The sequence below is a fragment of the Artemia franciscana genome, chromosome 18, assembly GCF_032884065.1.
Source record: "Artemia franciscana chromosome 18, ASM3288406v1, whole genome shotgun sequence".
NCBI lineage: Eukaryota > Metazoa > Arthropoda > Branchiopoda > Anostraca > Artemiidae > Artemia > Artemia franciscana.
The window spans coordinates 29,121,690-29,145,361 of NC_088880.1; the positions used below are offsets into that span (position 1 = coordinate 29,121,690).

General features: G+C 35.9%; 3 protein-coding genes across 6 annotated transcripts in view; 2 read left to right on the plus strand and 1 right to left on the minus strand.

Annotated features, from left to right (window-relative positions):
• Window positions 1-589, plus strand: part of LOC136038844 (ribosome assembly protein METTL17, mitochondrial-like) — a 44,759-nt gene extending 44,170 nt beyond the window's left edge. The window contains exon 10 of the mRNA XM_065722259.1: window positions 436-589. Within this exon, the coding sequence (XP_065578331.1) occupies window positions 436-529 (94 nt within the window). The 3' untranslated portion in view covers window positions 530-589. The remainder of the gene's footprint in view (window positions 1-435) is intronic.
• Window positions 590-13,459: 12,870 nt separating this feature from the next.
• Window positions 13,460-13,810, minus strand: LOC136038421 (uncharacterized). The gene has a single exon (XM_065721495.1). It carries the CDS (start codon window positions 13,808-13,810, stop codon window positions 13,460-13,462), a length of 351 nt encoding a protein of 116 aa, XP_065577567.1.
• A 1,889-nt stretch (window positions 13,811-15,699) lies between these two features.
• LOC136038845 (serine/threonine-protein kinase tousled-like 2) overlaps window positions 15,700-23,672 on the plus strand; it is a 119,121-nt gene continuing 111,148 nt past the window's right edge. For all 4 annotated transcript variants that reach the window (XM_065722263.1, XM_065722267.1, XM_065722268.1 and 1 more), the window contains exon 1: window positions 15,700-15,784. The gene's annotated coding sequence lies outside the window, so the exon portion shown is untranslated. The remainder of the gene's footprint in view (window positions 15,785-23,672) is intronic.

Genomic DNA, 23,672 nt, shown 5'->3' on the forward strand with positions numbered 1-23,672 from the left:
GGTACCTTTTATTTGCTCTTTGCAAGGTAGTCCTGTTTTGACACTGATTATCAGTATCAATAAGTGGTTGAGCTCAATTTACTATGTATTCTTTCCAGTTCGTTTATACCACAACCTAGATATACAATACACTTATGAAAACTCCTATCTTGCCCATGAGAAGCTTTTGGTACAGAGCTCTGAACTTGGAGCCTCCTAGATCGTACTACAACACCATAGGCGGGAACGCAATTTTGTTTTGTTTGTCCAATTGCTCCGATCTTTTAATTTCAGACTGCCAGTTTCCTGTCTCCAGCCGCTAGCATCGCTACCGCGCACTGTCTCCCAAATATAAATCGAGTTTTCATAACTGTATTGGTATCTAAGCTGTCTTTACTATGTATTCTTTCCAGTTGGTTTATACTTGATTAGAATGTGTATTTCTTTTGTTTTCAGCGGGCTGTATCATATTGCACGGAAGTCAGACTGGGGAGATCGTTTGCCTATTGAATTAGCTAAAGAAGAACAAGAAGATGAAACCCCAGTTTGATCTCTTTAGTAGCCGTTCAATTAAATGTTGAATTTTTTTTTATAAAGACTCGAAGCTACGTTATTTACGTATTCTTACAAGCAGAAATTTTACGGAGAAATAATCAAATTATAGACAGGAATGCATACAGTGGTGATTTCGAGAAAGGCTAGGGCTGGAAAACTCAGCAGTTCAGCGACTTAGACTGGTCTAGAGGAGAGAGCTTGCCTAGCCCTGGAAAACTCCGCATTCCAGCAACTTCTAGACTGGTCTAGAAGTCAATCAAATGATTGGCCCAGCTGAAGCTGCTTTTGTTACATGGCAACTTTCAAATAGAAAATAAAAGCTCTATTGGTTTGATTAAAGCTGAACACTATATTATAATTGCTTTATTTTGCGTTCTGACAGAATATGAGACAAATCTTCCATGATTTGTGGCCATGACAGTGTGGCCATGTGCATTCTGACTGGTATGGCTGTATGAAAGTGAAATTCGCTAAAATATTCCTCGAAAATTTTTCAAAAAACAACAACTTCTATCCAGAATATTATGGGTAACTTATAAATTCTCAAGCCAATTCTTATCCTATGCTATTTCTATTGTTCGGTTCTAATCCAATTGCAGCCTCTTTTTTGACAGTCCAAAAAGTTGATTATAATTTTCCTGGATTATTGTTTTTCAATGATAGTATATGTATATTCATAGTTACTCATACTTTTTGATCTGTCCTTTAAAACCTTCGAATATCAGTAAAAAAAGTTTTAAGACAGTTTCATTTAAATTCAATAAATACAATTTTGCCGGCCAGATAAGTTAATTTTATCCCTGAATTGAAACGGAATTAAATCGAATCAGTGGCGGAACTAAAGAATTTTTTTTGGAGGGGGAATGTGACAAGGGCGCCATTAAGCAAAATCATGGGGGACCAAAGTGACAAGGACGCCAATAGTTGACCAAATTGATAAATTTATTTTAAAAATGAGGGAAAAACAGAAAAAACAAGGAATGAGGGAGCCAGAAAAAATCTTAGGGGTGGGGGGTCCCCTAGATCCGCCGTTGAATGGAATATTCGACCTTCTGAAAAAGTTTTTACTGTTACTGACGTAAAATCGGCTACCAAAGTTTAATTTGTTTCTAGTCAAAAACTTGGGCCTAAACTATAAAAGTAAAACCATAGATATAAGGTAATATAGAAAAAGTATTGCAACATGTGTGAATAATTTCTTGACCACTCTGCCTTTCCATTTCTAATTAAACAAAATTAAAATAACGAAAAATGGGTATAATTTTTCAATAAGACAATGAAAAAATGAACAAAAGAAAGCTTTTTTACCATAACAATATAAGCTTGATTCAGATCTTGAAGCCTTTATCAACAGAAAAGAAAAAGGAATAAAGCACAATACTACTACTACTAATAATAATAACTCACTGCAGCACCAAGCCGCCTGAGGCCAACACAGCTACGCACGCTCCTCCTCCAACCTAATCTATTTAAAGCCTCCCTCTTAGACCCTCCCAGGAAGTTCCCATTTCCTTTAAATCTTTATTTATGACATCCTCCCAACCCAGACAAGGACGACCTGCTTTCCGTGTAGCCCCAGACGGTTGGCCAAAAAGGACAATCTTCGGTAATCTGTCATCCTTCATCCGTAGAACGTGGCCTAGCCATCTCAACCTTTCTTTCATTATAGCCCCAGAAAGCGGGATTGAACCACACTTTTCGTACAACCTACTGTTTGAAATACGGTCAGTCAGCCGGGTTCCCAGAACAATCCGTAGGCAATTTCTCTGGAAAACATCTAGTAAATTTTCATCTGCTTTTCGGAGTGCCCATGCTTCAGAGCCTTATTTGACCACTGTCATCACTGTAGCTTCCAATATCCTAATCTTGGTTTATAGAATTATCTTTCTATTCTTCCAAACTTTTTTTGACTGTGAAAAAACACCCTGGGCCTTAGCTATTCTACTTTTAACATCTTCACTGCTCCCACCATCTTTACTAATAATACTACCAAGGTAACTGAAGCTCCCAACCTGATCAATCTTTTCGTTACCTAATGTCACCTGTTCATCTTCACTTATTCTTAGCCTTCATGACTTAGTCTTCTTAACATTAATTTTCAAGCCTATTTTAGCACCCTGAACTCGTAAAACCACTAAAAATTCGTTCATTTTGCTCAAACTTTCATCTAATATGCTTAAATCATCAGCATAATCTAAGTCCAGGAGCGTTCTTCCTCCCCATTTGATTCCATGGTCTCCAATTGCCTTTCCTGTGCTCCTTAAGACGAAGTCCATCAAAATGATCCATATAAAGGGGGATAGAACACAACCCTGCTTAACTCCTGATTTAATACAAAACCAGTTGCTAACCTCATTTCCTACCTTAACGGCATCAGTATTATTCTCGTACATAGCGCAAATCACTTTAATGTATTTTTCAGGTATACCATATAACGACAAGACCTTTGTTAACGCTGTTCTATCAACAGAATCGAAAGCTTGCTCATAATCGATAAAACTGAGGACCAAAGGTGTTTGACAACGAAGGGACTTCTCAATTACTAACTTAAGAGTGAAAACATGGTCGACACATCCTCTACCTTTTCTAAAACCGCATTGTTCTTCCCTTAAAACTTTGTCTACAGCATGTCTCAGTCTAAAAAGTATCCTATTACTCAGTAATTTGCTACCTACAGAGATCAGATTAATGCCTTGATAATTACGACACTCACTCTTGTCACCTTTCTTATACAGTGGTTTAATTAAGGTTTTCCTAAAATCATTGGGTGCTTCCCCTTTTTCAAAAATCATTTTTATAATCTTCAGTAGCTTATTCCTAACCTCAGAGCCGCCATATTTAAGAAACTCATTAATCATACTATCAGCACCTGGGGCCTTATTATTTTTTAATCCTTTTAGTACTGTCGCTAATTCTTCCTCACTAAACAAATCTTCCTTCACATCCAAGGTATCACAAACTTTTTCATTTTCATCTATATCTTTTCCTGCAACTGTATATCGATTTAGCACATTTTCAAAATGTTCCACCCATCTTTCTTTAACTTTTTCTTTATCACTAATTGTGGCCCCATTTCTATCTTTAACTGGGACTAGTCCGGATTGGCTACTCCCTTTCAATTTATTAACATGCCAGTATAATATTTTACTATTATGCCGTCTAGCCGCATCCACATTGTCAAATTTTAAACTCTCAAGTTTAGTACTCAACTGTTCCTGGAATTTTTTTCTCAAATTTTCATCCTGAAGTCTACCAACATCATAACTTTCCGGGAGGGAGTTACCCTTCCGAAATTTCAGCTTTAAATTAACCTTAGACACTACTAGATGGTGATCTTTACTTTTAACATCAATAACGGCACTCCTATACACCCTAGTATCTTGTATTGATCCTGCTAGTCTTCTGTTTACAATAACATAATCAATAAGGTTTGCTTTCTTACCATCACGTGAACACCATGTCAACTTATGGGCCATTTTGTGACCAAACACCGTATTGGTTATAACTAGGTTGTTATACCTACAAAATTGCAAAAGCCTATAGCCATTACTGTTTTCTTTTCCTATACCAAATTTACCTAGGCTAGGATATCCCTATTCTCTATCCTTATTTCTACCAACCTGGGCATTAAAATCTCCTAGCAAAAACACCATATTTCTACCTGGTACCCTGTCTATTTGCTCCTGTAACTGTAAGTAAAATTCATCTGAGTCACTAATATCTCCATCAGTTGGTTCAATGGGGGCATATACTACTATAACTGATACCCTAAACTTTTTAGTCATAAAATGAGCAATTAGTATTCTATTATTAATACCTTCCCAGCCTAAACAAGACTTAGCAGCTTCCTTATTCATCGTGAGCCCTACTCCCTGTCTATGTACCCCATCCTTCCTGCCTGAGTAAACAAATTCTATGTCACTTAATTTCATGCTTCCTACCCCTGGGATATGAGTTTCTGAAACTCCTAATAAATCCAGTTCAAACCGTCTGAATTCGTCAGTCAAAATGTCGATGCGATAGTCATTTTTTAACGTCGTAACATTCCAAGTTCCAATTTTCATGTTCTTTAAATCTTTGAAATTATTTTGGCCTCAAGAAAAGTAGTGATCCCGGATACCAGTGCAGGATGGGGACCAACATATCTTCTCAAGTCTACACCGAAGCGCTTAAGCCGGCTTAGAACCGGACAGCAAGAAGTCCCTGGGACCTCCAGTAAGTTGGAGGCTTTGTGCAATCCTGGGCCCATCTTGGTCACAACATGGTTTTCAGCACTTGGCGATGCTCTTCCATCAACAAGAGTCGAAATCCTGCACAGACAGTCCCAAACCTATTACCTCCGACTCATTATATATTCATGCCTACAAATATTGTGATACTACGGGGAGGCAGCCCATAGTAGATAAATTAGCTAGGAAGAGGTTTTTCAGCCCGAAAACGCCCATCAAAACAAACCAAGCCCAGAAAAATATCCAATAAACAGAATCCCGTACGAGTGCTGTGTTGTTTACACATAAACCTGTATAAGGCACAATTACCTAAAATAAACAAAACTTATAAAGAAAGGGAAACGAAAAATACACAAAATCAAAATGAAAACATTTGTTATTCTTTTCTGTTGGCTTCACTTTGATTTTGTATAGCGTTTTTAGTTTTCTTTTTCCCTTTTCCTTATACACTTTGTTAATTTTAGGGTAGTTACTTGTCAAAAAGACCTATTTACAGTATCGCAGGAACGACTAAGACTATGAAGTAGTAACTTACAATGAGTCTTGAGGAGGCTGTTGAACCAGATAAAAAAAACTACGCGCATCAAGGTTGTCAAAAGGGCGTGCCTCCAATATCTCAGAAACGGCTAAGGATAATAAGTTAAAACTTTCAAGGAAAGTAGAACTAAATCAAAAGACATTATTTGCTTCCGAGGTGTCAAAATTCTGTATCTGCAATATCGGTTAAGGGCATTTAGTTAAAACCTACAGGGAATGTTGAAATAAATCAAAAGACACTACGGCCATCTAGGTTGTAAAATTGAATATCTACAGTATCCTAGGAAAGGCTAAGGGTTAGAAACTTCTAGTAAATATTGAGATGGACGTTGAACTAGACCAAAAGACAGTATGTGAATCCATGTTATCAAAATGATGTATGTTCATTATCTCAGGAAAGGCTAAGGATATTAAACTGAAACTATTGAAAAACAGCAAAGAGGATGTTGAATTAAAATAATAGACACTATTTGCATCAAATTATCTAAATCTTTGTTAACTCAGGAATTACTGTGGGTATTAAGTTGAAACTTTCAGGGAATATCGAACTAAATCAAAAGCATTATGTACGTTCAGGTTATGAAAAGGGTGTATCTGCAATATCTCAGCAACAGCTAAGGGTATTTAGTTGAAATTTTAGGAAATGTTCAACTAAGCCAAAAGACACTATGGGCATCCAGGTTGGGAGAAGGGTGTACATATTAAATGACTGGTGTGGGTGAATTTTATCCCTTTGCTTCAATTGTCCCCATATTACCCCATTATCAGAGGTAACGTTATAGCGTTGTCTATAGTAAAATCCAAATGGCTCCAATGTTTTATTATTATTAATTTTTTTTTTCCCAGAGGCACTTCACACAGAATAGTTCGTCGTACAAACTTCAAAGGGGGCTTATTCGATTGGAAATCAAGAGTTCTAGGGTCCTTTTCAAGAGTCAAAAGTAATCGGAGGGCAACTAGTCCCTCCCCACCCCCAACGCCCTTTTTTCCCCAAATACATCCGAAACAAAATTGAGGTAGCCATTTTGTTAAAAATGGTTCAAAAAGATCATATAAAAAAATTCTGGGTCGACACAACCCCCCAGAACCCGGGGGGAAGGTGTTGTAAGTTATGCCATGGGGCAAATACGGTTCTTAGAGAAGGGGTGCTCGTAGAAACTTCAGAGAGAGCTCATTTGATTGGAAATTGAACGTTCTAGTTAATTTTTTCAGAGTTAAAAGTGATCGGAGGGTGACTGTCCCCCTCCACTACGCCTTTTTTTTCCTCAAATGCATCAGATAAAATTTTGAGATAGACATTTTGTTTAAAATAGTTCAAAGGTCAGATAATAAAAACTCTGGTGTCAACAGATTCCCCCAGGACCCGGGGGCAGACGTTGTAAGTTATGCCAAGGGGCATGTATGGTTCTTATGGTAGGGATGCTCGTATAAAATTCAGAGAGTGCTCATTTGATTGGAAATTGACAGTTGTAGCTCACTTTTAAGAGTCAAAAGTGATCGGAGGCAACTAGCCCTCCCCCCCCCTCCACGCCCTTTTCCCCAAATGCATCAGATAGAATTTTTAGATAGCCATTTTGTTATAAATAGTAAGATAAGGTTAGGTAAAAAAAAGATTAGATAACAAAAACTCTGGTGTTGACATAACCTCCAAGGGCAGGCGTTGTAGGTTATTCTCTGGGGTTATATATGGTTCTTATGGCAGGGGTACTCTTATAAACTTCACAGAGAGCTCTTTTGTTTAGAAAGTGAAAGTTCTAGTTCACTTTTTAAGAGTCAAAAGAGATCAGAGGACAACTAGCCTCTCCCCCACGCCCTTTTTCCCCCAAACCCTCTGGATAAAAATGCTGATAGCCATTTTCTCAAAAATTATTCAAACATCAGATAGCAAAGACTTCGGTGTCGACACAGGGCCCGGGGGCAGGCATTATAAGTAATGCATGATTCTTATGGAAAGGATGCTCGTATAAACCTCAAAGAGGGCTCGTTTGGCTGGAAATAGATAGTTCTAGTACACTTTTTGGAGGCGAAGCTATGCAATTGCCTATAGTAAAGGCCATTCGGCTCCAATATTATATTATTTATTTATTATTATTTCCCAGATGTTCTTCATGTGGAAGGGGTCGTCATATAAACTTTGGAGGGGGCTCATTTGATCGGAAATCGGAAGTTCTAGTGCCATTTTTAAGAGCCAAAGTGATCGGAGGGCAATTAGCCCCCACGCCCTTTTTTCCCAAATGCATTCAATAAAATTTTAGATAACCCTTTTCTTAAAAATAGTTCAAAGATCATATGACAAAAACTCCGGTGTCGACTCAACCCGAAGAAAAACTATAGTGTTGATACAACCCCCCAGAGCTCGGGCAGGCGTTCTAAGTTATGACCTTCTTTTCCTTCTTCTCTTACCTTCTTTTCCCCAAATGCGTCCAATCAATTTTTTTATATAACCATTTTGTTCACATTGGACCAAAACAATATAATAAAAACTCCAGGGATAAACAGCCCCCCCCCCCCCAGAATCCGGGGGCAAGTGTTGTAAAGTGTAAAGTGGGCTTATTCAATTGTAAATCATAATTTCTTCTGCCCTTATTTGGACTCAAAAATGATCGGGGGGCAAATAGCCCCCCACACAAGGCCATTTTTCCCCACGAGCATCCAGTCAAAATTTTGAGATAGACATTGTGTTCAAAATAGTTTAAAGGTTGAATAAAAAAAAAAATGCCGAGGTCAACACATCCCCTCAAAGCCCGGGGGCAAGTGTTGTAAGCCATGTCTCGAGGACATACAAGGTTTTATGTAAGGGGTGGTCGTAAACTTCAGAGACGGCTCGTTTGATTAGAAATTGAAAGTTCTAGTTACCTTTTTATGAGTCATTAAAAGTGATCGGAGGGTATCTACCCCCCCACGCCTTTTCCCCGAAATAATATTCGATAAAAATTTTGAAATAGCCATTTTCTTTAAAATAGTCCAAAATTCAAATTACTATAAATTAGGGGTTGAAAAATCCTCTATAGGACCCGAACAAGAATTGTAACTTATGTAAGTTGTAAGTTCTTAAGAATCAAAAGTGATCAAAAAGTAAAGTCCGCCTCCCCCCCCCCTTCTTGTGCCTTTTTTCTCCAAATACATATTATCAAAATTTTGAAATAGCCATTTTCCTCAAAATAGTCCAAAATTCGAATTACTATAACTTATGGGTTGAGAGATATTCCCTAGCTCTCGGGGCAATGATTGTAGCTTATGTAATTTACCCATTATTAGAATAAGGTTCTGTGGAAGGGGTTGGCTCTTTTTTAAGAGTCAAAATTGATCAATTTTCAACTAGCTTTCGCCCCACTTTCCCAAAGGGCATACGGACATGGGTGGGAGATAGCCGTTTTGTTCAAAATAGTTCCAAGGCCAAATAATTATGCTTCTGGGGTTGACACCCCCCCCCCAGCCCTGGGGAAATGGCTCTGATCTATGGAGCTTAATTATTGTTACTTTCATATTTTGTTTATTTTGATACTTGGATTTAGTGATTTATGGTGCAAGGCCTGCAAGTTGCTTATTGATACTTTGATACTTTGCTACTTGATACTTTGATACTTGATACTTTGTTAACTTTGATCCTTTCTTTATTTTGATGCATTGGTACATTGATATTGTTACTTTGATACTAGTTTTGATACTTTAATAAAAAATGTATGTTGAAAGAAAAATCTTATTTTAAAATAAGGAGTTTTTTTAACCTTGAAAATTTTTGCAATCAAAAACGAACAAAAATTAATGAAAAAAAAAATTCCCGAAAGTTTTTTTTTCCAAATTCTTTCCGAAGAATTAGGGTTATATACTTCTAATGAATGGTGTCTTTACTACAAACAAGAGTATAATTTCCCTAACGGTAAAAGTATTATTCTCTTACTTAAATAACCAGTTCTCTTACTTAGAAATACCATACCTTAAGTGGCTACAAAGCTCTGCAAAATTAGTTTATTTTTTTATTATAATAATTGGGAGAACAGAATTCAAACACAGGAGAATTGAAATATGGATGGGCTGCTAGACTGCGGTCGTTTTCAGGAAGTAGGGGCTTATGCACTTCTAATGATGGTGTCTTCGTTACAAACAAGATTGTGGCTACTGCCCATTTCTCTAACGGTAAAAGTATAAGGACTACTGCGTATTTGGCGCTTTACTAAAAGGAATTATATTACAAATATATTCTTTTGTTCTTATTGCAACATTGAAAATAAAAGGAAAATTGCAATGAAACCAGACCAGGATTTACCGATAGAACCCGCAACTCTCACTGTTCCCGAAGTTTGGGGATTTCCCCGAAAACCTTGCAAAAATGGAACGGCAAAAATGCTTGGACCTAGAGGTGTCAAAAATCCAGCCTTGGTGAAACAAAATCTTGAGCTGGTGAGCTTTAAGCAATTAATATCATTGTATATCCAATATTCAGTTTAATTTATTAGTTCTTACCAAAACTCTTGATTTTTTTTTAGAATAAAGAAATATTTTGAAATAGGGAATTTTAAAAAGCTTGAAACTTTGGCAATCAAAAATGAACAGAAATTAATTTAAACAAACGTTCCAAAAAAGAAGCTAAAATATAACAATTCAAAATAGCGATGAAACCTTTTAATTGACAGTGGAACAACTATACAAAATTTTAACTGGATATTTCGGACACATATACAGTGTTCATCACCAGCAGTAAAACTAAAAGACATTAATCAGAAACTACTATTAAGAAAAGATTAAACTCAAAACGAATAAAAATTAAATGAACAATCATAGCAAAAAAACATACAAAAGGTACTAATATGTGTCTTTATGTTTTACTGCTGATGATGGACACTGTATATGTGTCCAAAATACCCAGTTAAAAAATTATATATTTATTTTAGTGTCAATTAACAGGTTTCATTCCTATTTTGAACTGTTATATCTTCGTCATGGAAAGGCAGTATGGTCTTCGAAGGTATCTAAGAAAAAGAAGCTTTCTAAAGAAAAGTAAACGCCATTCTAAACTTCAGAAGAAGTAGAAACCTACAATAAATCAAACTCAGAACAATTAGAAATTAATATTAAAGAATAAATGAAACCCAAAACGAACAGAAATTAAATAAACAATCATAGCAAAAAAAAAATAGAACAAATACTAATATAAATGAATAAATAAATCTCAGAACGAGTAAAGATGAAGTTGAATATGCAAATCAAGCTTAAGACGAACAACATTTTGCTATTGAGGCATAAATGACACCCAAAACGAAAAGAAATTAAATAAACAATTATAGCAAACAAACAGACAATAGTTACTGATATAAATGAGTAAATAAATCTTAAAACGACTGTAACTTAAATTGAATATGCAAATCCAGCAAGAAACGAACAAAAATCTCTACAGACAAGAGTTTGAGTTTTGCCTCCTTCTTTCACTGAATAGTCTAAAATCTACAGCGTCATTGGTGCTTTACTGAAAACAATTTACATTACAAATATTTTCTTTTGTGCTTATTACACCATTGAAAATAAACATAGAAATTACTATAAAGCTAACTTTTGAACTGATGAGCTTTCAGCAATTAATATAACTATACATACATACATACAAACTATACATATAGTTTAATTTTATTAGTTCTTTCCAAGACTGTTCAAGACAAATATAGCTTCACTGCAAACAAGTGCTTGGCTACTACCCCATTTCCTAACTGTAAAAGTCTAAAGCCTACTGCGTCATTGGTGCCTCATTTAAAATGAATTATATTACAAATATTTTCTTTTCCAGTTATTGCAGCATTGAAAATGAAAATAAAATAACAGTGAAATAAAATCTTTAACTGATGATCTCTCAACAATTAATAGCAGTATATGTAAAACATTCGGTTTGATTTTATCTGTTCTTTTTAGGATTATTCAAGACATATAGCTTTCAGTAAAGCACCAATGACGCAGTAGATTTTAAACTTTTACAGCTAAAAAAGGAAGCAAAACTCAAACTCTTCTTTGTAGAGATTTAAAGCGCCACACAACCGTCTCAGATTGAATCTTGCTCAAGTAGATATCCACGCGGACGTGATCGAATGGGTCATGGATTCTTTGACTGGTTAGATCCAGCAGGTTCAACTCTTCACAGCTGATTGCAATAATATTTTTTCCAAACCATGTGATGTTACAAGTGGAACTACTCAAAGCACTGTTTTTGGTCTTACCCTATTTCAGGTACACGTCAATTATATGGTGAATGAAACAGAAAAAGACATCACTATTCTATGTTGGTGACTCCAAGCTGTTCAGACCCGTAAATTAACAAAGTCTCCTGAGTGACCTTCATAAAATCCAAACGTATGCACTTCTTTGCTTAGATTTAACACGTTGAAGTGCAGTGTCCTTCATTTTGGTAAAAACATTTGCCGTCACCAATATACCATGTCTGATCTTTGCTCACTGACAAATTCACTACTAAAGACGAGTCGTGAAGAAAGAAATTTAGGAGCACTGGTCAATGAACAAGTAAGTTCCACGACCACTGGCAACAAAAGCAAACGGTCACTGCATTTCAAAAGTAAATTCAAACCTCACTCTCCTCTAATGTACCATCACTCTCTTACAGTCTATCTAAACTCCTTTAAGACTATAGTCAGACCTATTTTTGATATCAGAACTTGTCTTGCCTAACTTCTCTTAAGAAGGATACTAGCCTAATCGGAGAATCTCATTTGTGTGCCATACAACAAGAGCCAAGAGACTACGAGTATTGGCAGCTTCCAGCTGATCTCGTATCTAGATGCCACCATGGGAACATGATGCTAACCTATAAGCATAATATACGACAAAATAACCCCCTCTTTCCTAAACACTCAAGTTACCGAAATACAAGAGGTCATTCACAGAAGTTGCTTAAACGTCCTGTTATAGGCGAACGCGAAATCATTTCTTTTCTGAGCCTAATATCAAAGACTGGGATTGTCTCCATGTTGTGACGGTAATTTTGCGGACCATTGTGCTCTTCAAGTCCAAACTTGAAAAAAAAATGGAATAACAAGTTATGAAAATATGAGCATCATATCTCCACAGCCATGGGCATAGGCAGCATCTTGTCTAGGAGGGTAGCCAATTCTGTGATAGAAGGGGGGTGAGCCGAAGTTTTAAATATATTGCCAACATTGACACGGAGAACAACAGATCCATTATGGACCTTATGGACGCTCCAAATAGCAAATTAAGGTAATGTTAACGGGCTGTTGAACCAAATCTTAAGACATTAACTGCATCCAGATTGTCACAAAGGTGTATATTCAAAGTCCGAAGAAAGACTTATGGTAATAAGCTGAACCTTCCAGGGAATGTTGAACTAAATAAAAAAAAAAAAAAAAAACACTGTTTGCATCCGGGTTGTCAAAATGGTGTATCTGTAAAATCTCAGGAGCGGCTAAGGTTATAAAATTAAAACTTTCAGCGGTTGAAGATGATGTTTAATTAATTAAGAGACATTAAGTGCATCCAGGTTGTCAAGAGGATTTATCTTCCATGTCTCCAAAACAGCTAGAGTTACCAAGAAGAAATTTTGGGGGGATGTTGCACGAAGATTTAAGACACTATGTGTATCCGTCAAAGTAGTGTATATTTGTTATCTCAGGGATGGCTAAGGGTGTTTAACTTGACCCTTTCGGGGAGTGAAGAACTAAATCAAGAGACATTATGTGCATGTAGGCTGTACAAAGGATGTGTGTGCAATGTTTCTGGAATGGCTAAAGGTATTAAGTTGAAACTTTTAGGGAATGTTGAACTAAACATGTTATAAAGCACTATGTGCATCCAGGTTCTCAAAATGACTATAATATGAAAGCATTTTCATGTTATTGACCAATGATAAAAAATTTTGTAAAAGTACTAGGTCATTCTATTAACCAGGTTATTAACCAGTAAAAATACCAGGTCATGTTATTAACCGATCAATACAAAAAAAAAAACAGAAACTAATTTAAAAAAACTTTTACCGAGAAAGAGGTTTTTAAAGAAAAGTAAAAAGCTATATGAAAACCTAAGAGGAGCAGAAATAATGTACTATAGTATTTCAATCTTAAAACGACCTCTAGCTATAGTAAATAAATAAATAAAAACACGCACGCTCCTCCTCCATCCTAATCTCTTCAAAGCCTTCCTCTTTACACCGTCCCAGGAAGTTCCCATTTCCTTAAATCTTTCTTTATAACATCCTCCCAACCCAACCGCGGATGAATTGCTTTCTCTTTAGCCCAAGATGGTTGGCCGAAAAGAACAATCTTCGACAATCTGTCATCCTTCATCCGCAGAACGTGGCCTAGCCATCTCAACCTTTCTTTCATTATAGCCCTAGAAAGCGGGATTGATCCACATTTCTTGTACAGTCTACTGTTTGAAATACAATCAGTCAGCCGGGTACCTAGAACAATCCGTAGGCAGTTTCTCTGTAAAACATATAGCAAATCTTTATTCGCTTTTCGGAACGCCAATGCTTCAAAACCATACTTTACCATTGTTCTTCAAAACTTTCTCAACTGTGAAAAGACACCCTGATCATTGGCAATTCTACTATTAGTATCTTCACTGCTCCAACCATCTTTACTAATAATACTACCAAGGTAAGTAAAGCCATTCATCTGATCAATCTTTTCGATACCTAGCGTCACCTTTTCATCTCCACTTATTCCTAGCCTTAACGACTCAGTCTTCTTAACATTAATTTTCAAACCTAATGTAGGACTCTGACCTCGCAAAACCTCCGAAAATTCATTTATTTTGCTCACACTTTCATCTAAGATGCTTAAATCATCAGCATAATCTAAGTCCTTTTTCCTCTCCATTTGATTCCGTGTTTTGCTATTGGCTTCCCTGTGCTCCTTAAGGCAAAGTCCATCATAATAATTCATATAAAGTGGGTTAGGTTTGGCTTGGCTCGTCATGACTACCTTTTGCACTTATGATAAGAATGGGCTGATTGCGCCGATTAAAGTGTGTCAAAGTGTTCCGTTCGAGTTATCTCTTCAGGTACATATTTTGGCCTTTCAGTTATTCTAAGTGAAATGGTTATTTGAATGAATGGTTTGTGAAATCTTTGTATAATTCCAAAAGCGGGGAGAGGGGCAAAAGGATATTGACAAAATAAAGAACCTGGGAGGAGGGCTGGTTACCCTGAAAAAGACGAAAAGTATTTTAATTTCTGATCGGGTGAGTCAGGCAGAAGACAAAAAAAGATATAAGAGACAGAATCCTCGACACTATTGCGTTGACTCTGATTATTATAATAACAGTAATTTTCTGCGGTTGGATGAAATCCTCTTTGTTTAGATAGGTTGTTGATGAGCCTTTCTATGACTGCAGAAAAGAACCATTCAGTGACAGGAGGGAAGCCCTGTCCTTCAAAGTATAATACGAGTAAGCATTCATGACTATTTTAAGCAGTTTTCGGAATCCAAATTTAGAAATAATTTCTAAGACCACACTAAGCTTAACTAATCCTGACGAAATGCAAAAAACTGCAAGAAGAAAGGATTAAAAATTTTAAAGACCGGATAATTTTCTTTTTTGCAATCTTGTTTTTTCATTTTGCCAAATTCGTGGAAACAACTAAGCAGAACCCATATTAATACAAACAAGTAATGTGCAAACTTGGCTGTCAGAAATAAAAGAAGACTCCATTTGAAGGCAGCCAACAAAATAAAAATTAACGCTGTTAAAGCAACAAAAAGGCATCGTTATCTACCATTAAATCCGAAATGTACTGACTGGACTTTGTTCCCTTGTCTTCAGGTTCTAAATTACTCATCGCCCAGGGACTCCACCGAGCTCACCATCCTGTAGGCTCCGCCAAAATGGACAAGAGACTGCATATCAATTATTGTTTGACTGACACCAGGTGTCTAGCACCAACTGAGCTGTCACGCGTCAATCTGGGTGTAACAGAATAAATACATGTATACACATTTATGTTGGAACTCCTACTTATTACGGTCTTAATAAAAGAATAAGCAAAGACTAACGAGATTGTATGTTTTTCAAACAGTCAAAACCCTATGAATTGATCGCAAAATATGAAGACAAGAGTCTTTAATCTTCTAGAAACGACTGGCCTGATATGTCTAAATTACTTGTTACCTACTTGATTCTGCTTTTCAAATTGTCTCAATAAGGAAGAAAATTGATATTCGAAGCAAAAAGTACACCACCAAGCCTAGAAAGGGAAAAAACCCAAATGGATATACTTTTTCATTCTTCACTAATTTTTTTTTTTTTAATTAGCGATTGCTCACACTGAGATTTCAGCTCCTTCATTTTAAGTCGTAGCTCAATTTTGCCGGAATTCAAGTTCATTTCGTTAAAATATGAAGATAGATGGCAGGAATGAAACGTTCCCAATTCTAAGATGTCGCTATTACTTCACTTTCATCGTCATTAAATAAATTTATAGGCTTTTTTAGTGTAGAAAATTAAGGATATATTAAATTAAAAAGGTGCAGTAGTCTGTATTAGCTTATGTTAAATCAGCTTTGTAACTAATAGAACCTGTAATAATGCTTGTTTTAAAGAGTTCCCCCTTGTTCATAGCCTAGATTGAATTGCCATAAATAGGCCTATAGCTTATTTGTTACTGATAGTAAAAAGTAGAGCCTAATGCTGCAGACACACTTTAAGCTTAAGCATAAACTTTTCAAGCCTGATCTTGGCTATGAGATCTTTAAGTTAGGATACCGATATCTGCTGATTCAATTTACCTGGCTATTAAAAGGCTTAAGTCTAAGTCAGTTGACACCAATGGAATACCAGTGAATCATTTACAACCTGATTGCCCCCCTTTAATATCACATTTACAACTACTTTTTGAAATGTGTTTGTGTTGTCCTGTTGTGCCAGACAGTTTCTTGCATGGCATAGTTACTTCTATTTTAAAAAGGGGGAAAGATCTATTTTCATGTTCATCTTATTGTCCTATCACTGTTTCTTGTACCTTAAGCAAAGTCCTTGAGTATTTACTTCTCCCTTCTATAACAGACAATATAAATTTTAGAGTTAACCAGTTTGGTTTCCAGCATGGTCTGGGATGTCAGCATGCCCATAAAGTTCTTTCTACTCTGCTTTCTGATGCTTCTGGGAAGGGCTATGATCTTTTTTTTTGTTCTTCAGATCTATCTAAGGCTTTTGATTCTGTAGTTCACTCCCAAGCCCTGTTTTCTTTGCTTAAATGTGGAGTGAATGTTTCTATTGTTTCTTTATTAAAATTTTGGTATGATCATTCTTTCCTTCATGTTAAATCCTCTCCTTCTGATCCTTCTATGTTAAAGATCTCTGTAAGACAAGGTGGAGTTTTATCTCCATCAATTTTAAAATTTTGTATTGCTGATATTTTAAGTAGTCTTCCAACAACTTACCTTTTAGGTAGTTCAAATGTCTCATATATTGCTTATGCAGACCATATTCTTCTCATTAGTAGAACTAAATCTGGGCTTTTGGCTTCTGTTTATTCTATCTCTACTGCTTTCTTGAATGTAGGTCTAACCCTTAACCCTGATAAATATAAATTCCTACATTTTGGTCCTTCTCCTAACCAATCTTATAGACTTAATTGTTCTGAATTTAGCATTCCATGGGTGACTTCTTTAAGGTGGTTGGGTGTTATCCTTACTAACAATTTAGTCTCTGTTTGTAATAAAATTGTTTCTGATGCTAAGTTTAAACTTCAAGTGGGTTATTCTAAAATGGTTACGAACAGGGAGAAATGCAACTGCAAAGCCCTTTCCCAAATTTATTCTTGCTTTTGTGATCACTTGGTTTTATATCTTTCTGGATTGTATCCCATTTTAAAAAGAAAAAATTTAAAGGATCTCAAGTCATCTTATTTTCATTTCCTCTGTTTTTTGTTGTATCTTCTTCCCTGGTACAAGATTTCACCTGGTAACAAATTTCAGGGCTCCAGATTTATTAAATAAACTTAAAGTGCTACACCAGAAACTATCCAACTTGATACATTTTACTATTAACCCTTTTCATGATCTTCTAAAATGTTTTCTACAGTAATTTAATGTGTTATCTGAAGTTTTTTTTTTGTTTCTGCTTTTTTTTTCTGTGTGTTTGTTTTTATACTCTGCTGTTTCAAGCGGGTCACAAATAAATTATTATTATAGGTAATCTAAATTATAGACATATTATGTTGTGGATACATTCGACCTTAAACAAGAGCTACAAGAGAGAATAACTGTTTTTAAACCTGCTAAGAATTCATAAAGACCTTTTTTGAATTTGTTTAGCTTAGTTTGTTTTTAGCAAAAATGGAGAAGGGTAAGATACCAGTATCCTAGTCTGCCAGCTAGCATAAGTCACTTGTTACCTCAATTTGTATTTCAGAGTAAAATAGGGTAAAAAAAGCAGCATCCAATTGAGCAAAATTATGTAAAACTAAAACCCTCACACCTTGTTACCAAAAAGGAATCAAGAAGATTTATATATATAAAAAATAGAAAAAAATCTAAGCTATGCATCAATATGGTTAGGCTATTATTAAAATTATTCAATATTGCACAGTTGAAATAATTAGTTTATTAACTAATATTAAGACCTCTTTTGGGAAATATTATTCATCCTATTTTGATGTCAATATATTTTCAGTGTTTCAGTTTTATTTACATATTAACAGAAAGCTGATTTTCTTTTTTTTTTCTAAAAATGTACTATCTCAAGAAGTGAAGGTAGGTTCTAACTTTTGATAAAGCTAATGAAATAAAACAAAATATGATGGAAATATAATACTTTATTAGGAAAATTGTAAAATTACAACTTAGAATTCTATACCCAGAATGCAGAAATGTCTTTAAGAATTGCCTATTGTTACACTTCCAAAAATGTTCCTTCTTGTAAGAGTATAAAGTCATGTTGTGTCCATCAATGCACTGTTTTGTTGTGGGCAACAACCCCTTATCCTGGAAAATATAGTTGTCTCTTTTTCAGTCTTTGGCAAATCCCAGATCTTCATTTCAAAATATATGTTCAGACACTATCTTCTATCACCATGCATAGCAAACTAAATTGAGTTTTGTCTTTGTGGCAATGAAACCAGATTTTCTCAGCAAAATTCTAGAGTGTGTTCTGGATTGAATTGAATCAGTTGAATAATGAACAAGTACCAATCATTTAATTAAGATGTACCTGCATTGTAGTTTGTTTTGCAAAAGAACCTAACTTCACTTATTGAGTATGTTCTGAATAATACACAAGTACCAATGTAATTTTCAGTGCTTGATATTTATTCTATAAATCACAAATATCAAGAATATTTTTTTCTTTTCAATTGCTTGTCAAAACAGAGACCATATTTTTATTTTATGCTAACAAATTATGGGTGAAAATTTCACCAAGAAGGTGGGGCTCTTGTTACTACCCTTGCATTACATCATTCTGTAGTAAAATAGGAGTGGTCCAAAAACCCATTGCTATTTTTCTGGAATGCCAGAGAAAAGTGATCTTTAACAAAAAGGGGCCTTTTACTCTAAGGTCCAATGTTCGATCTTTTCAGCTCTATTGTTGAGATGATGATTAAAGCCTTTGACTCAAAATATAAAAAATAGGGGCTGCACTGTGTTTACAGCCCAGTGACATGCCTTCTGACCAAGAATATGCTAGGATAGATGCAATTTAAGCCTTGGTAACTGTGACCACAGAATGATCAGGGGGACCATTCTTCTATAGTTTAGAGTAGGCACTAGTACACAACATCAATTTCTGATAGAGTACACCAAGTTGGCTGGGAATGACAAGCATCATCCTAGCCCAACTCTTTTGTATGTACATACATGTTAATCACTGTTTATGGGACATAGATGATAGAGAGTTCTGGTTGTATCTTGATGGTTTGGCTTGTCATTCTTTGTTGAGTCTCCTTTTAAAAACTTCAGCTGATGTTGAAGATGCTTTCTCCTTGCTTAAACAGTTACAATCATTGGTGACACTTTGGCTAAAGAAGTCTTGTATAATTCTACAATTAACTCTGGGCTTATAAAGCTTCTTAGAATGACCTTGTGTTTGTCTTTCATCCATCTTTCATATGAGTAGCAATGCCACTGCACTTGCATTGGAAGGTCAAAGATTTTGCACTGGAAGGAGTTTTAGGTTAGATAGCCTTTTACTATATGGTTTCTTGCCAATTCCAGAGATGTGTTTGGTAGCCCACCTTTGTGCACCTTCAATCAACTGCATATCATCTTTGTAAAAAAGACCAGTAAGGCAGGTTCCAAGGTCAAGAACCAGTCTCACAGTTGTCTTGTATAGCTTCAATGAGACTCCTTGTGATTGTGTAAGGGCTCTTTTAATAAGTCCTAGGCTAGAACTTGCTTTGGAAACAGTTTATGCAGAGTGTTCAGGGAACTTTAGAAGATTACCTATTGTGACTCCCAGGTCTTTGTCACTAGTGCAAGTTGGGAGAGGAATAGGGAATGATGTCTGGTTATCATTCATAGTGTATTGGTCAACCAATCCCAACTGGTCTAGTCCTCACCATAAGGTAATCACAGCTATCCAACCCTATATACATTGTGTCCCAGTTTAGGAGCCTGTTATTCATGCATAGGATAGATACTTTTTAATTGGAATATCTGGCCAAGATTAGGTACTGGCTGAGTACTGGAGGACTCACCCTGTATAAAAATAAAGTAGGGAAAATATCCTGCTTCTTAGAAAAATAACTTCACTATGCTATAAACAAGAATCAGTTATAGCTGCATTTGCCTCATCATGGTCCCTCCTAACATTCCAAGTTAAATTTCTTAGTATGTTTCTTAATCCTGTCATGGTGGTTATAACATATAGATTTATATTTTGTACATACTTAACTCATGCTTTTTAGTTTTTTATTATTGCTCTTTTTACTCCTTTTGGCAGTCTTAGAAGTGTTTTAGTTGATAGAGACCATTTTTTTGTGGGTGTTTTTCTTTTCAGGATTGAAATCAGCTACTTTAAAAATTTCCCAGCTTTTCTTGACATTCCCAATTGCAGCAACATCCTCCCCTTTAACCTTGAATAGGTCCTTCCTTATCTTTTTCTTCATCTTATTCCCAAAAAATAAAATTTTTCTGGATTTTATTTTGCCTCTTGTTATTTATCTGTATATTAATAACAATGCAGACGTGGTCACTGCTTCCAAGAGCAGAATGGCAATGACAGAGAAAACTCATTCAGAATCATTTTTCATAACTAAATCAAGGAGGGAAGGTTGCTATTGGTGCCTAAATCATGTTGGCTGGTCTATGATGTGTTTAAGTAGGTTACCAATTAATGGGATTTGTAATGGCACAGAATGGGCTACTTTCAAGGGGGTGCCCCATACCTTTTTGACCCAATCAACATCACATATGTTAAAAGTTCTAAACATAAAAACAGTTGAATTCTTATGGGAACTAATTTTAAATAACACATCAGATATGGATTGGTATGAAATAAATTGATCAGGGGCAGATGGACTACGGTAAATTACACTTGTAATAAATCATTGAGATCAAAATTTAAGACAAATATTTTAGACCCAACTACTAGTGGAAGAATGAGAGGGTAACTCATGGTTTTAGATTTCAGTCCAGTTCTGTATTATATCACAACTCCTCTGCAAGATTCAGAGTTGTCCGAATTACTACACAAGTTGAAACCAGGAACTTAAGTGTGGGATTGTTTCTCCTGGGGCACTGAGTTTCCTGGGCATATTTCACAAACACAAATAATATCAACCCTAAAATCAAAACCAAAAAGCATTTAATCAGAACAAAAAGCAAAAGTATCAGAATTTGTGTAAAGTGCACAAAGTGCTTTCCAAATTTGTTTATCTTTGTAATAGTGTTGCCAGTGTTGAGAATTCTGCTTTCAAAAATGATATCAGTGCCTGAATATACACTTAGAAAAACGTAATTGGTCAATTCCAATGATTCAGCACTATTATAGCTTGTTGAGTTCATGGCACTCTCAATGCTCTCTTGCTTCCTATTTATACTATTCACGTGACATTGTTCCATATTTAGAGCTCCATCTGCTGTGATTGCACAGGGATTGGGAGTCCCAAGGGTGCCCTGTTTTTTACAACAATGACCTCATTCCTAATTCCCAGATTCTGCTTGCCTTCAGCAGCATGCCTTTATTCTCCTCCACTAATTCCTTTCTTTTTGGGGGGTCCTCTGCATGAAAGGCTATGTTGCCTTATTTAGTGTGGGAGAGCCAAGAGCCTTTGTTGAATTTCTGCTTACCTGAGCTAATTTAAATCAATATGGGATCAGGCCTTTTAGTAGCTTGGGTTCTGGAATGCTCGGAGTTTTGTGCATCCAGAAAATGTTGAATGTTCAGGATAATATAGTAGGGTTGGGCTCTGCCAACTTCTGTACCTGGTCAGAAAATCAATTGCTTGGTATGTTCATGAAGGCACCTTAGAAGTGGGCTATTTGGGTTTTTAACCCACTTCTGTGATAGCAAACCCGTCAATCCACTGTAATTCCAGTAAAGTAAAATCTCCAAAAATAAGAACGTTCTTATAATATTACTTCATCACATTATTAATAAAATATGCCGTTGCTAGAAGGGAATTTGTATGACAAGGGGAGCTGGGATTTCCATAAAAGCAGTCTATGACTACAGGGAGACTTCGCTCTAGAATTGTTATCCATATTTGCTCAACCCAAGGTTTGTAATTTGAATATACTGTAAAAGCTCTTACCTGGAGCAGAGATCTGATGTACACTGCTACCCCTCTACCATTTGGCTTTGACAGATGGGTAAGTAGCTCAAGCCCAGGTGCTTGAATTTGTACATCAGTAAGAGCAAAGGCAGTATTTTTTGGTTTCACCTTAGTGAAAGCAAAACACTTAATGCATGCCTCGTTGACATCACTGTATTTCATTCATCTTTGTAGTAATTCATTGCTATATAGCACCATAAGTACCTCAACAATAGTATTGCCATCATTAGCTTTGCTTGATCAAAAATCAAATGACTTAAAAGAAATGGTATCCAATATGTGCTCATAATTTCTTTTATTCAATCTAGCACTAACATACAATTTAGTTTCTGTATATTTTGTTGAGCCAACTTCACTAGTACTATCCCAAATGGAGACACTACTTATAGAACTATTTACAAGTTTTAAAAGGGAACTATTTACAGGATATATCTATTATTCCATGAGATTCTCCTGTGACGAAGTATTTTGACAATCTTATTACCTCTGATTACTATGTCCACTTCCCCATTCAATCTTCTCTTATGCAGTCCTTCATATGATGTTTGTCTTTTTTCGCGATCATGCTTTGACACGTCATTTCTAAATTGAATGGCATCCTTTCTTTCAAAAGATTTCTGAAGGATTAGCTTCTTTATTTCGAAATTTGCCACTGAGAAGATAATTGGGATAGGACATTGAGTACTGGGTCCTGGTGCGGTTGTTATGTTCCCTAGTCTAAGAACGTTCAGGACAGTAACATCACATAATTGATTAGCCTTATAATCACGTACAAATTGTGCATCATCAGTTTGTGGAGGAATAAAAAGACCACCATATTAAGTTTTCTTTTTTGTCTCTCATGATCCTCGGCAATCATTGCCTTTACGCGATTTTTGAACTGTTCATCTAAAACTTCTCTTAATGTAGCTACTTTGGCAGTCACTAAGTCTTTTAAGGCGTTATTGTCCTTTGCCATTCCTGAAGATTGCTCAAGAGTATGAATCCTATCTTCTATTGCCTTAAATTGTCAATTTCCGCTTTGAGTTCATCTTTAAAGCTAGCAAAAGGGTCCTTAACTGCCTTCTTAATCTTAACATCCAGGGTCTTTACTGTATTCTCAAAACCCCTAAGAGAGCTCTTAATAGACGCATTAACAACTCGCGCAATCTCGGAGGCATTAACATTGCTCGCTTGGGTGTTCCCCTTGCACATTGGACATTTCTATTGACAACCCATACAACAAGTAATTTTTGTAAGTTAGATTTATTCTGGTTCCAAGAGCTCAAGACATTGAATACACAAACAGCAATCGCAATCATCATAATTCATAGCATCTGATTCCTCGCTTAAATTAATTGCACAAGACGAACACTTGTCCTGTCCTTTTACTGGGCTAGAACGCGTCCGTTTGTTACCAGCCATAACTCTTGGAAAAATAGGCAAATATTTGGTGGCAAGTCGTGGGCAAATAACAAAGCGCAAAGTTTAAAAATGACCTATATCATGGCCACTATCTAAGGAAGGAATGAAGGCTTCACGCTTCACTTAATATCTATAAACTACTTATCTCTAATATTTATGATACAACTTTGTGTTCTTAGGGGTTAATTAATTGTTCTTTCGTCAACCAGAAAATATAGCACGCGATGTTGTATCGG